The sequence below is a fragment of the Pseudophryne corroboree genome, chromosome 1, assembly GCF_028390025.1.
Source record: "Pseudophryne corroboree isolate aPseCor3 chromosome 1, aPseCor3.hap2, whole genome shotgun sequence".
NCBI lineage: Eukaryota > Metazoa > Chordata > Amphibia > Anura > Myobatrachidae > Pseudophryne > Pseudophryne corroboree.
Genome location: NC_086444.1, coordinates 875737422 through 875752989, shown reverse-complemented (window position 1 = coordinate 875752989; position 15568 = coordinate 875737422). Strand labels below are relative to the sequence as shown.

The 15568-nt window shown below is 44.1% G+C and overlaps 1 protein-coding gene across 7 annotated transcripts in view; it reads right to left on the bottom strand.

Annotated features, from left to right (window-relative positions):
- SPPL2B (signal peptide peptidase like 2B) overlaps positions 1-15568 on the bottom strand; it is a 171565-nt gene that overhangs the window by 38764 nt on the left and 117233 nt on the right. For all 7 annotated transcript variants that reach the window (XR_010177381.1, XM_063920077.1, XM_063920078.1 and 4 more), the window contains exons 7-12: positions 8727-8823; positions 5548-5664; positions 5380-5461; positions 4312-4386; positions 3952-4014; positions 961-1060 (exon numbers count right to left, since the gene is read on the bottom strand). Coding sequence is in view for 6 of the 7 variants with exons in the window: in XM_063920077.1 (XP_063776147.1) it covers positions 961-1060; positions 3952-4014; positions 4312-4386; positions 5380-5461; positions 5548-5664; positions 8727-8823 (534 nt within the window). In the remaining variant the exon portion in view is untranslated. The remainder of the gene's footprint in view (positions 1-960; positions 1061-3951; positions 4015-4311; positions 4387-5379; positions 5462-5547; positions 5665-8726; positions 8824-15568) is intronic.

Here is a 15568-nt window from a genome sequence, read left to right as displayed (position 1 = left end):
TTGGTTTTAAAAATATTGCCATTCTCAGACAAAATCCCGGACCTCCAGCAACTCGGAACTTATTACGTTTACCGAAAAATATTTAACAGCATCAGCCAACATCAACTGCAATGCTTTCCTCAGAAAGATGTACAAACATGACTGTCACAACACTGCAGGTACTGAAAAGGAGCCTGGCTATTTTATTTGTATAGTATTTTACAACATTACCTTAACCTTGAAACAATCACACCAAAAAACAAATTGTTAGCTTGATTGCGCCTTAAAAAATAGAAAACAAAATTTAATGTATCCTAATGCAATTATATGCAATTTACAGCATAAAAAAAGAAAAGATAGTGAAGTGGAGTTTATTTACTATTGCTAGGTGTAATACCACACAGGTGCGGTGCTTTAAAAGGTCATAGAGGCTGTGTCAGCACCAAGTATCTGCCACACAAGCACTGGGGTTCTCGGTTAGGAGCAAAGGAACTTACAGTTCCTTGGTAACAGATGAAAAGGGAAAATATTTTGTGACCACCCATGGGAGGTACTTTTCAGAATTAATTAGCAGGCTCGAAAATATATCCCTGATAAACAGTCTGTTTTTGGGTGCTGCTACCATGTTAACAGATAGGTCTGGGAACTTATCCCAGATTCTACATGTTAACGACTGTTAACAGTTAATTTGGTGAGAAAAATGGACTCTAATTGAATAGTCCCTTTTTCAAACACGGTACATTATTAGGGCTAATTGAATTCCCCTAATTTATGACGCAGACATGGATTTTGTTCAATATTAAAATGTAAACATGGAAATTTATAATAAATGATAAAAAACACATCTATACAGCTAATGTCAAATACAAAGGGTGGAACATTCGAAGTTTCAAGGAAGTTTCCAGATTCAATAAAATAGGACTGTCCTAGATTAAAATTGCATTCCTGTTATAAAATGGACAAGTTAAGCAATGTCCTTACCTGGCACCAATATGTCTCCAAAACCCAAAAGAGAGAAAGGCCTGTCACACAAAGCCAATGGGGAGGAGTTTAATCTTGGCACTTTCAGCACCATTGGAAGCTGGTATAGAAAACACATGGCTACCATTATAAAATGGACACAGCTACTGGCAACAGTTACAAATAACATAAAATTGAGGCTTGGTAACAGTGATTTAACGAATGGCTTGGTTAAACCATTACCATGCCTCTGAAGAGTCTACAATCCTTCACGGTGTTTAGAGAGGCATAAGGAATATATCATATTTTCTTTTCATACATTGCCAACAATTATATGTGGATCCTATTGTCAAAAACTTAATGAAATGGAAATCGAGCATTATCCTCTACAACAGGGATGGGGAACCTTCGCCTCTCCAGCTGCTGAACTACACATACCAGCATGCCTTGCTACAGTTTTGCTATTTGGCGATGCTAAAACTGTTGCAGGGCATGCTGGGATATATGGAAATATTGGAACAAGCGATAAGTGTTTTACATGTATGGTGATTAGAGGCTTTGTACTGCAGTGTGACAATTACCAGCCAATTTTATTAGCCATTTATTGTGGGTATGTTTTTAAGTTTTAATAAATTGCGTTGAAAATCAGACAATCCATCTCAGTTAGAGCTGCCTTATTGTTGTTTTGGTCATGCTGGGATATGTAGTTAAACAACAGCTGGAGGGCCGAAGGTTCCCCATCCCTGCTCTATAAACAGCATTGTTAACATGTAAGAGCATTCCACCCAAGCCCAGATGCGTAGCAGGGGGAGCTAGCAGTTTCACCTGTGACTAAAAGCCATGGGAAGAAACTTGGCAAACAGGTTGTTCCAAACATCTTTGAGAATGAACCACACATCTTCTGTGGATGTAGGCTCTCTCAAATCCTTCTGTCTCTTCATGTAATTGCAGACAGACTCGATGATTGAGATTTGGTCAAGATTAATGGTTTCCTCAAAGCTAAGAAATACAGGCAGTACCATCAGGAAGGCGTGATTGGCTCCAAATTTATTCTGTAGCAGGACAACGACCCCAAACATAAAGCCAATGTCATTAAGAACTATCTTCAGCGTAAAGAAGAACAAGGAGTCCTGGAAGTGATGATATGGCCCCCACAGAACCTTGATCTCAACATCGAGTCTGTCTGGGATTACATGAAGAGACAGAAGGATTTGAGCAAGCCTACAACCACAGAAGATCTGCAAAGTGTTCTGAACACCCTCCCTGCCGGGTTCCTTCAAAAACTGTGCAAGTGAACCTAGAAGAATTGATGCTGTTTTGAAGGCAAATGGTGGTTACCAATGGATGGTCTACAAACTGCCGCTCTCCGGTTAAGGGGTTGCTGAACCCAGTATACTGAAAAAGATTTACTTAGAGATGGGAGGGGCAGTATTGTGACCATAAATACATAAATTTATTGCAACACGTTATATACATATGAAATATTAAATTCAATAAAATATTTTAAAACAAATATATTGAAAAACATACAATATTCCCATTCACATGTAATATAATATTGTAATTCCCCAGGAAAGTTCTTTGTAGCAGAATGGTAAAAAGTTCTTCACTATAGACACCTTCTGCTATTATTTTGCAACAGTGTGTCCAACAGAGCGATACAATTTGAATACCATTCAAGGAGTCTATTTATATTTAGGCAAGCTTGCTAATAAAAAGTATGTTAGGATATGGGTCCTTGTGAGTACTCACAATGACGGTGCTCTTAATTGCTGGGTTGGAAGGGCCTTTAACCATTTGACAATGGTTCATATGGCAATTGCGGCTGTTATAATGGAATACCGATGATAGATACGATATTTAGCTGGCCTTCATTGCCACAAATGAGCCAGCAGCTGGTTGTCCTCACTGTCTGAGTCTGTCAGTGACTCTCCACCTGTAACGGTTCCACCGCTGGAATGATACTGTGCTGATTGTAAGCAAAACACTGATTTTTTTTTTCTTCTCAGCTCCATTAAAGCCAGCTGAAGTTTATCTCACATAAGGATCGTCTCCTGGTGGGATCCGTATGAACCGTTGTCAAAAGGGTTAAAGGCCTTTTTTCCACACCTACCTAAAAGTTTTGCAATATTATATAGTACAAGCGAAGACCGGCACTCCATAGCATACACGGCAGATACCCAGGTGCTTACCATAGTAAATAGTGATTTACATAAATATGAGTGGGCAGGTAGCACTCCACGGCTTTTCAATGAATGTACCACACCTCCAAACATTTTTCCAGCGTTTCAGTATTTACATCTTTTGTCGATGTGAATACATCTGAAACGTTGGAAAAATGTTTGGTGGTGTGGTGTATTAATTGAAATGCCATGGAGTGCTACCTGCCCGTAATATAAATTAAATTATATATTTAGTTCTCTGGTAATGAATTAAATTAATCTGAAACGTTGGAAGATTTGAGCTCCGTGTAATCTTTGAATTAGAGGACCACTCAATAAGATGGCTAAGTGATGTGATTGGAGTGTGCGCGTATGTGTGTGTGTGTAACACACAGTATTAGGGGTGAGGAATATGATCATATGCGTGTGTGGGGAAGCAGATAATGTGTATTGGAGAACAAGGACCTTTAAGCTACTTTTAATGTACCAGCCATCTCTACCACTGTATACAACCGTATATGCTTTTTATACAAAAATAGTGTATACAGAGTCATGTTAGAATAGTCTACCTTGAATCAATCTCTCATCATCGGAGGATAACAAATGAAATAATCGGATTGCTACAAAGCATGAATGAATGACGGTACAACCAGTTTCCCATAGTTAACACACACACACTCATGGTGTCCGTTCAAAACAGATATTTACTAATTTTCAGCTATTTACTATTTTTAAGATTGCTAATATGTACGCAGAATTGTAAAGTGCTACGAGGTATGCTGGAATTATATAAATGTTAATAATAATAATAATAATACATTACTATACAACAGCAGAGGTCACTTGTTACCTTTTCCTGAGAAGATGAATCTGATGGGCCAGCAGCAACTTCCACCATGACACTTTCTCCATTCTGTCATGGAAAACCAAAAATATTTCTTAATATTGGCTACATCCAGGCGCATTCACGCCTTGTTTTCCACGACCACATCTAAGGTGCGCGTACCCCTTAGATTAACTATGAATGGGGCGGCAATATAAGCAGCACGGCGCGGCGCACGTAGACAGGAAATGTAGTCACGATGAGCGTGGCTACATCTGTACATAACATGGTGTAATCCAAGCTAGAGCAGGATAACAATGGTGAGGAAGGGCAATGCTTCTACTGATGAAATTACTGACTTTATGCCCCACCCAACACAGATCATACCTTTGTTAAAAATGGAGTGATGAATACGAAGAACACATCATATACAAAGAGAACAAACAGGAGTAGGGTGCAGGCCTGCAAGGAAATATGGAAGATTTAAAAATATTATAAAGAAATTCATGAACAACCGTTTCCAATACAAGATGCTATTGAGAAATCTGAGTCTGCTACTGAATTAGGTGCGTCACATAAAGCATTTACTATTTCTACTTAACAGGCCTATATATTCAAAAAAGGTCACATTCCGATGCAAGCTACATTTTAACAAAGAAATATTTTACACCTGTAATTGATGAAACAGTAGGGACTTATTTCCCAAAATAGGAGGTTTAATAAATACTTATAACCATTCTCCTTTCAGAAAAAGCCAAGCATTTTTGGACAAATGTATGAAGCAGCGATTACCACTTTTTGGGGGGCATTTTCACAGGAAAAAAAGGGTTATTACTGTTTTCTCCAGCAGCGCATTCAGCTTCTGTTACTAACACCACTGCCAGAGGAAGCTATAGTGGCGAAGCATTATGGGCATTTGTGGGGCTTTTTGCCATTTGCCTACTAACACATGGGGCCTAATTCAGATGTGGGTGAAGTTGCTATCACTGCTGCTTCCTGTGTGATATGCAGCAGGAGGCGTGATAACGCTGTATGGTAATGCAGCAGGAGGCATCTGTTACAAGCAGACACCTCCTGCTTCAGTAGTGATCTGAGCTGTGTCCTAGGGCACAACATCGGATCACTCAGTCACTACTGGGCAGCTTACAGTAACTACGGTACCTCACTAAGCTCCAGTTGCAGAGGCCAGCAATTCTCTGTCCTACAACCCTGACCTCTTACCACCGTCTATTGGGGGTACAGATGCACATTGTGGCACGTGAGGTAACAAATAATTGCGCTACCACGATTGAACTCCTAATAACCCCTTGGACTTGTTACATACATATTGGTCAATATTTTAGTATTTTTTTTTGCAGACAATAAGTCACATGCATTTCAGGTCCAGCTGTTCCAGAAGAGAATTGTACCTGAAAGCACAAAGAAGGAATGAGGAGAACATTATAAGCACTTTACCTTAAATGTGGGCAGACGGATGGTCTTCAACATATACAGGCAGAAAGCAATACCAAGGATATCCTGGAGTATCCAAGCCCACCTGACAGAAACACGACAGTTTGATAGAAAAGATTCCTTTGGGTTTCTATAGTATACTAGCCTGATTATGCTATATTAAATACTTACTGATCTTCATTCCTAAACACCCCCCACGTCACACTGACAGCTACACAGAAGGATGCTAATAGGATCTTCCAGACATGTGGTCGGTTGCGAAAGTACGGTAGGTTATTATCTGGTATTCTATAATAGAAGGAAAGTCTCAATTAGAAATGTGATAAGTCGCACAGGTATTTTACAGATAGATTGAAACATGTAAAAGGTTAATAATGTCAAGTGGACAAAAAAAAAAAAAAAAACAACAACCTGTAAATGAGCGAACATAATATAATATATATTATGTATTTTATATAAATACATATCACATTTTTATACACGGTGGCTATAAATGTTATGTTTTTACATTATGGAATCAAAATAGATATTATTTGGACATTCTTGCCATATACTAGTACTAATACACTTTAAATGGCTATCAAAATAAAAACACTCGTCACTGAAAGGTCCCACAGATGGTTCATGCAATAAAGAGCTTTCAAAACATCCAATAATAGGTCTCCGAATAGCACCAATCAGGAAAAAGATATAAAAAATGTATGACTTAATATCCCTGGATCATTGAGTCAGGTTCATCAGAAAGAATAGGAGATACAATTGCAGAACTGTGAGCAGGCTGGATTCCACAACTTTGCAACATGTGCAAATGGCACCAAACAGTAGGAAAGCGGTCCATAGGGTAACAGCATAGCCACTTCAGAAATGTGTGCTTTATGGATGGTGGCAAAGAAAGCCGATAACATGTCACCTAGCATTTGGAACAGCCTCATACCAAACGGTACAGGTGAATACTGCGGAAAAGATTATTCAGCAGGTCAGGTGGTCACTTATTTTTGGCTATCCATACTCCAAAAAGCAGTAAGAACACAGATTTGCCTTGAGGATGTTTAGAGGATGGAGAGAGATTGCACTCACTGGGAAAGGTTGGGGATGAGTGCTGCTTAACCTGGAGGTGTCCTACCTCCTGTTGCAGGTAATTTGGAAAGGTAGGTCAGCGCGCTCTTTGGGTAGCGGGAGGGGGGGAAGGAAAATTAAGGGGGGAATGGGGGATTGATATGTGCTAGTGGGGAATGACACAATATATCTTATGGGTACAATGATGATGCGTAAACCATGAACTGGGTTGTGTATATTTATTTGATATTAAAATAGGGTGGACCCTCTTCAGGTGTGCCCTGCAGACTACCCTTTCTGGGTGTACCCTCCTGGATGGTACACTTGTGTTAAGGCCCTTATGATCAATATGTCCAATTACCACTATCAGGTGTCTTGCAGACCACCCTTTATGTGTATACCCTCCTAATGGTATACCTTCTCAGAAGGACCCCTGCAGGGGTTAATGTCGGGTGTACCCTGTTTGTGGGTCACCTTTACCATAGGTGTGGTGAGCCTATGTGCTTCTGGTAAGTTTGTTTATATGTGTGGTTTTCTGAGTGTAACAGTTTGCGGCGTCCCACCTGTCACACTATATGTATTTGTCCTTGGCTGTGGGTAGCGGGTGTGGGACAGTAAGATCTCACTTACCGCCGGGGGCAAAACTGAATCGTCTGCCGCCGGTATCTGCAGTTCCGTGTCCGCTTTCCTCGTTTCCTCCGTGTGTTCTTTAAGAGGCGCCGGTCCCCGTCTCTGTAGTCGGCGCCGCTTCTCTCTGCTTCTTCCGGGGTCTCGTCTGCTCCTTCCTGGTGCCGGCGTCACGTGTGGTGTCATGTGAGCGGGCGATGCAGGTCCGGAGCTGTGTCTTTCTCCTTCTCCGGCCGGAGAAGGGTGTGCTGACGTGGGAGGGGGGTATTCTGTGTGTATGTCAGGTCTCAGGTCTCCAACGCGTTTCAGCTTACAAGCCTTTTTCTAGGATTACGTTCCTGCTGATCTGGATGTCATTTAAGCTAATGTCGGAAGCGTGATTGGTTGTAGGTGATTGACGCCCTCTTATCCAATTGGTTGCTTCTCGTACCACAGATGTCAATCAATAATTATCTGGTCCATATTCCTGATTGCTTTGTATAATGTACTGGATAATATAAACGTAAGATGATGTAATATTGAAGGGGGGGGGGTTGGGTTTTTGCAAATCTTATTGGTGAATGTAATGAATTACATATCACCATTTTCGTGTGTATACACCCATATCATATCATATATATGATATGGGTGTATACACACGAAAATGGTGATATGTAATTCATTACATTCACCAATAAGATTTGCAAAAACCCAACCCCCCCCCCCTTCAATATTACATCATCTTACGTTTATATTATCCAGTACATTATACAAAGCAATCAGGAATATGGACCAGATAATTATTGATTGACATCTGTGGTACGAGAAGCAACCAATTGGATAAGAGGGCGTCAATCACCTACAACCAATCACGCTTCCGACATTAGCTTAAATGACATCCAGATCAGCAGGAACGTAATCCTAGAAAAAGGCTTGTAAGCTGAAACGCGTTGGAGACCTGAGACCTGACATACACACAGAATACCCCCCTCCCACGTCAGCACACCCTTCTCCGGCCGGAGAAGGAGAAAGACACAGCTCCGGACCTGCATCGCCCGCTCACGTGACGCCGGCACCAGGAAGGAGCAGACGAGACCCCGGTAGAAGCAGAGAGAAGCGGCGCCGACTACAGAGACGGGGACCGGCGCCTCTGAAAGAACACACGGAGGAAACGAGGAAAGCGGACACGGAACTGCAGATACCGGCGGCAGACGATTCAGTTTTGCCCCCGGCGGTAAGTGAGATCTTACTGTCCCACACCCGCTACCCACAGCCAAGGACAAATACATATACTGTTGCCTTGAGGATGGACTGTCCAGCTAAGCTCATCTCTGGCTGTTTAGGAGTCAATAGTTATACACCTGTTTTATAGGACATATGTTCAGGATTAAACACTGGGCATTCACTTTATCAGCATTATCAGTTTCTGCTCTTTATTTACTATACTGCATATCATCTTTCTGACTGAGCAAGTCCTTTATCATATTCCCATGGTTTATCTCTTTTGCTTTATATGTGTTTGTATGACTGCAATTATTGCTATCTGTATAGTAATATAATGTGAAAGTACTGAATATTTGCACTCAGGACTAAAATAAAAATAAATAAAAATGTGCCATTTATCCCAATTGCATACACAAATCTGGAAAAATCTAAATAGAAATGCAACATACTTTTTAGGCCCTTACCTGCATTTCCCACATGGAATTCTGCGGACAAATGGAGAAAGGCAGCTATACAGACCAATGGATGCAGCCAAGCAGAAAATCCCAATGATTATGTAAACTGCATAAAGAAAGAAATTTACATTTAAAATGCATTATTACTAATATTGTTTGTATTTGTGATAATTGGCTTGAAAGCACGGACGTGAAGATTTATTGCTGCTTATGAAGAGCATTATAAAAACTTTTCATTTTAGATATTGATTTGTAAACACCCTCCCACCCACCACTAGCACTTGTTTGGTCACTCCTTATAGTGGCAGCCTGGTAGTTTCTGAAAATGTCTAGAAAAAAGATTTAAAGGGTCTCCGGTAACTGTAAATACCCTTGCTGAACTGAGCAAACAGTGGAAACATCACAGGAGGGAACTTCACAAAATAACTGGGGAAAATGGCTCAATTAATTTACTTTACGGTGGAAAACAAACTTCAAAGCGGTCAATATCTCTTCATGCTATACTGGTTTTCGGACAGTATAAAAATAAGATTTTACTTACCGATAAATCTATTTCTCGTAGTCCGTAGTGGATGCTGGGGACTCCGTCAGGACCATGGGGATTAGCGGCTCCGCAGGAGACAGGGCACAAAAATAAAGCTTTAGGATCAGGTGGTGTGCACTGGCTCCTCCCCCTATGACCCTCCTCCAAGCCTCAGTTAGGATACTGTGCCCGGACGAGCGTACACAATAAGGAAGGATTTTGAATCCCGGGTAAGACTCATACCAGCCACACCAATCACACCGTACAACTTGTGATCTGAACCCAGTTAACAGTATGACAACGTAGGAGCCTCTGAACAGACGGCTCACAACAAGAACAACCCGATTTTTTTGTAACAATAACTATGTACAAGTATTGCAGACAATCCGCACTTGGGATGGGCGCCCAGCATCCACTACGGACTACGAGAAATAGATTTATCGGTAAGTAAAATCTTATTTTCTCTAACGTCCTAGTGGATGCTGGGGACTCCGTCAGGACCATGGGGATTATACCAAAGCTCCCAAACGGGCGGGAGAGTGCGGATGACTCTGCAGCACCGAATGAGAGAACTCCAGGTCCTCTTTAGCCAGGGTATCAAATTTGTAGAATTTTACAAACGTGTTCTCCCCCGACCACGTAGCTGCTCGGCAGAGTTGTAATGCCGAGACCCCTCGGGCAGCCGCCCAGGATGAGCCCACCTTCCTTGTGGAATGGGCCTTGACAGATTTAGGCTGTGGCAGGCCTGCCACAGAATGTGCAAGTTGAATTGTGCTACAAATCCAACGAGCAATCGTCTGCTTAGAAGCAGGAGCACCCAGCTTGTTGGGTGCATACAATATAAACAGTGAGTCAGACTTTCTGACTCCCGCCGTTCTTGAAATATATATTTTCAATGCCCGGACCACGTCCAACAACTTGGAATCCTCCAAATCGTTAGTAGCCGCAGGCACCACAATAGGCTGGTTCAGGTGAAACGCTGACACCACCTTAGGCAGAAAATGAGGACGCGTCCGCAGTTCTGCCCTGTCCGTATGGAAAATCAGATATGGGCTCTTATATGATAAAGCCGCCAATTCTGATACTCTCCTGGCTGAAGCCAGAGCCAGTAGCATGGTTACTTTCCATGTAAGATATTTCAAATCCGCCGATTTGAGTGGCTCAAACCAATGGGATTTGAGAAAATCCAAAACTACATTAAGGTCCCACGGAGCCACTGGGGGCACAACCGGGGGCTGTATATGTAGTACTCCTTTTACAAAAGTCTGGACTTCAGGAACTGAAGCCAATTCTTTCTGGAAGAAAATCGACAGGGCCGAAATTTGAACCTTAATGGACCCCAACTTGAGGCCCATAGACAATCCTGTTTGCAGGAAATGTAGGAATCGACCCAATTGAAATTCCTCCGTGGGGGCCTTCCTGGCCTCACACCACGCAACATATTTTCTCCAAATGCGGTGATAATGTTGTGCAGTCACCTCCTTCCTGGCTTTAACCAGTGTAGGAATGACCTCTTCTGGAATGCCTTTTTCCCTTAGAATTCGGCGTTCAACCGCCACGCCGTCAAACGCAGCCGCGGTAAGTCTTGGAATAGACACGGTCCCTGCTGAATCAGGTCCCGTCTTAGAGGTAGAGGCCACGGATTTTCCGTGAGCATCTCCTGAAGTTCCGGGTACCAAGTTCTTCTTGGCCAATCCGGAGCCACGAGTATCGTTCTTACTCCCCTTTGCCGTATAATTCTCAGTACTTTGGGTATGAGAGGCAGAGGAGGAAACACATACACTGACTGGAACACCCACGGTGTTACCAGAGCGTCCACAGCTATTGCCTGAGGGTCTCTTGACCTGGCGCAATACCTGTCCAGTTTTTTGTTGAGGCGAGACGCCATCATATCCACCTTTGGTTTTTCCCAACGGTTCACAATCATGTGGAAGACTTCTGGATGAAGTCCCCACTCTCCCGGGTGTAGATCGTGTCTGCTGAGGAAGTCTGCTTCCCAGTTGTCCACTCCCGGAATGAACACTGCTGACAGTGCTATCACATGATCTTCCGCCCAGCGAAGAATCCTTGCAGCTTCTGCCATTGCTCTCCTGCTTCTTGTGCCGCCATGTCTGTTTACGTGGGCGACTGCCGTGATGTTGTCTGACTGGATCAACACCGGCTGACCCCGAAGCAGGGGTTTTGCCAGGCTTAGAGCATTGTAAATCGCTCTTAGCTCCAATATATTTATGTGAAGAGACATCTCCAGGCTTGACCATACTCCCTGGAAGTTTCTTCCCTGTGTGACCGCTCCCCAGCCTCTCAGACTGGCATCCGTGGTCACCAGGACCCAGTCCTGTATGCCGAATCTGCGGCCTTCTAACAGATGAGCACTCTGCAACCACCACAGAAGAGACACCCTTGTCCGTGGCGATAAGGTTATCCGCTGATGCATCTGCAGATGCGATCCGGACCATTTGTCCAGCAGATCCCACTGAAAAGTTCGTGCGTGGAATCTGCCGAATGGGATTGCTTCGTAAGAAGCCACCATCTTTCCCAGGACTCTTGTGCATTGATGCACAGACACTTTTCCTGGTTTTAGGAGGTTCCTGACAAGTTCGGATAACTCCTTGGCTTTCTCCTCCGGAAGAAACACCTTTTTCTGAACCGTGTCCAGAATCATTCCCAGGAACAGCAGACGTGTTGTCGGGGTCAACTGAGATTTTGGGAAATTCAGAATCCACCCGTGTTGTTGCAGCACTACTTGGGTTAGTGCTACTCCGTCCTCCAGCTGTTCTCTGGACCTTGCCCTTATCAGGAGATCGTCCAAGTAAGGGATAATTAATACGCCTCTTCTTCGCAGAAGAATCATCATTTCGGCCATTACCTTGGTAAAGACCCGAGGTGCCGTGGACAATCCAAACGGCAGCGTCTGAAACTGATAATGACAGTTTTGCACCACGAACCTGAGGTACCCTTGATGTGAAGGGCAAATTGGGACATGCAGGTAAGCATCTTTTATGTCCAGGGACACCATAAAGTCCCCTTCTTCCAGATTCGCTATCACTGCTCTGAGTGATTCCATCTTGAACTTGAATTTTTGTATGTACAGGTTCAAAGATTTCAGATTTAGAATAGGTCTTACCGAGCCGTCCGGCTTCGGTACCACAAATAGCGTGGAGTAATACCCCTTTCCCTGTTGTAGGAGGGGTACCTTGACTATCACCTGCTGAGAAAACAGCTTGTGAATGGCTTCCAATACCGTCGCCCTGTCTGAGGGAGACGTTGGCAAAGCAGACTTTAGGAACCGGCGAGGGGGAGACTTCTCGAATTCCAACCTGTAACCCTGAGATACTACCTGCAGGATCCAGGGGTCCACCTGTGAGCAAGCCCACTGCGCGCTGAAATTCTTGAGTCGACCCCCCACCGCTCCTGAGTCCGCTTGTAAAGCCCCAGCGTCATGCTGAGGGCTTTGCAGAACCCGCGGAGGGCTTCTGTTCCTGGGAAGGGGCTGCTTGCTGCCCTCTCTTACCCTTTCCTCTGCGTCGGGGCAGATATGACTGTCCTTTTGCCCGCTTGTTCTTATAGGACCGAAAGGACTGCGGTTGAAAAGACGGTGTCTTTTTCTGTTGGGAGGGGGTCTGAGGTAAAAAGGTGGATTTCCCGGCAGTTGCCGTGGCCACCAAATCCGATAGACCGACGCCAAATAATTCCTCCCCTTTATACGGCAATACTTCCATATGCCGTTTGGAATCCGCATCACCTGACCACTGTCGTGTCCATAAACTTCTTCTGGCAGATATGGACATCGCACTTACTCTCGATGCCAGAGTGCAAATATCCCTCTGAGCATCTCGCATATAAAGAAAAGCATCCTTTAATTGCTCTAAAGTCTGTAAAATACTGTCCCTATCCAGGGTATCAATATTTTCAGTCAGGGAATCCGACCAGACCACTCCAGCACTGCACATCCAGGCTGAGGCGATGGCTGGTCGCAGTATAACACCAGTATGTGTGTATATACTTTTTAGAGTAGTTTCCAGCCTCCTATCAGCTGGATCCTTGAGGGCGGCCGTATCAGGAGACGGTAACGCCACTTGTTTTGATAAGCGTGTGAGCGCCTTATCCACCTTAGGGGGTGTTTCCCAGCGCGCCCTAACCTCTGTCGGGAAAGGGTATAATGCCAATAACTTTTTAGAAATTAGCCCTTTTCTATCTGGGTTAACCCACGCTTCATCACATACATCATTCAATTCCTCTGATTCAGGAAAAACTACAGGTAGTTTTTTCACCCCCCACATAATACCCCTTTTTGTGGTACTTGTAGTATCAGAGATATGCAAAGTCTCCTTAATTGCCGTGATCATATAACGTGTGGCCCTACTGGAAAATACGTTTGTTTCTTCACCGTCGACACTAGATTCAGTGTCCGTGTCTGGGTCTGTATCGACCGACTGAGGTAAAGGGCGTTTTACAGCCCCTGACGGTGTCTGAGACGCCTGGGCAGGTACCAACTGGTTTGACGGCCGTCTCATGTCGTCAACTGATTTTTGTAATGTGCTGACATTATCACGTAATTCCATAAACAAAGCCATCCATTCCGGTGTCGACTCCCTAGGGGGTGACATCACCATTACCGGCAATTGCTCTGCCTCCACACCAACATCGTCCTCATACATGTCGACACACACGTACCGACACACAGCAGACACACAGGGAATGCTCTATTGAAGACAGGACCCCACTAGCCCTTTGGGGAGACAGAGGGAGAGTTTGCCAGCACACACCAAAGCGCTATAATATATATGGGAACAACCCTATATAAGTGTTGTATCCTTATAGCAGCTTAAATATATTAATATCGCCAAAAAAAGTGCCCCCCCTCTCTGTTTTACCCTGTTTCTGTAGTGCAGTGCAGGGGAGAGTCCTGGGAGCCTTCCTCACAGCGGAGCTGAGCAGGAAAATGGCGCTGTGTGCTGAGGAGAATAAGCCCCGCCCCCTATTTCGGCGGGCTCTTCTCCGGAATCTGTGAGATCTGGCAGGGGTTAAATACATCCATATAGCCTCAAAGGGCTATATGTGATGTATTTTTAGCCATAAAAAGGTATTATATATTGCTGCCCAGGGCGCCCCCCCAACGCCCTGCACCCTCCGTGACCGCTGTGTGAAGTGTGCTGACAACAATGGCGCACAGCTGCAGTGCTGTGCGCTACCTCAGGAAGACTGAAAAGTCTTCTGCCGCCTGCTTCTGGACCTCTTCCATCTTCGGCATCTGCAAGGGGGGTCGGCGGCGCGGCTCCGGGACGAACCCCAGGGTGAGACCTGTGTTCCGACTCCCTCTGGAGCTAATGGTGTCCAGTAGCCTAAGAAGCCAATCCATCCTGCACGCAGGTGAGTTCACTTCTCTCCCCTAAGTCCCTCGATGCAGTGAGCCTGTTGCCAGCAGGACTCACTGAAAATAAAAAACCTAAAAACTTTTTCTAAGCAGCTCTTTAGGAGAGCCACCTAGATTGCACCCTGCTCGGACGGGCACAAAAACCTAACTGAGGCTTGGAGGAGGGTCATAGGGGGAGGAGCCAGTGCACACCACCTGATCCTAAAGCTTTATTTTTGTGCCCTGTCTCCTGCGGAGCCGCTAATCCCCATGGTCCTGACGGAGTCCCCAGCATCCACTAGGACGTTAGAGAAAAGAGTATAGTGTAAATGTAATAAGCTGCAAAATGCAGGCATCGGCATCTGCTTGATGTTTTAAAAGGGGTAATCATTTAAAAGGAAAAACAGGTTGGTTTTGCCTTTTAATGAATGCCCTTTAAAACATCCGCCAGACTTGCCGGGAACTCGCCAATACTAGCATCTCGCAGGTTACTACATTTACCACAGTAGCTCTGTAAGATTGTAATTTATGCATTAATGCTGTATCTGCATTATCTGGTGTGTACTAGACAACAACTGCATCTAAATTTGTGAGCCATTAAATGGCATGGTGACATCTAGAACATGCTGTGCAACTCAAGAGTATATACAAACTGCACTACATAACAGGAACAATGTGCTGTCTAATGAGTGTATAGTGGCTGGTTAGATGCAATCTATATTACTAGGGTGACCAGGAATTCTGTTGAGGGGTCTTTATTTCAGAGAATCAAATACAGACCCAGCAGTAACAACTATGCTTAATCAGGACTTTACACATTCTGGGGCTGATGCAGCTTTGCACCAGGTCAGTTTTTGCGGCTGGAGCTTGCAATTTGCAGCACTGTCCATTCTCCATAGTCGAGCACATGCATCTACAAATGCTTCGGAGTCATAAACACTACTCAGTCGCATTTCCACTTGAAGCGGAGGGGTG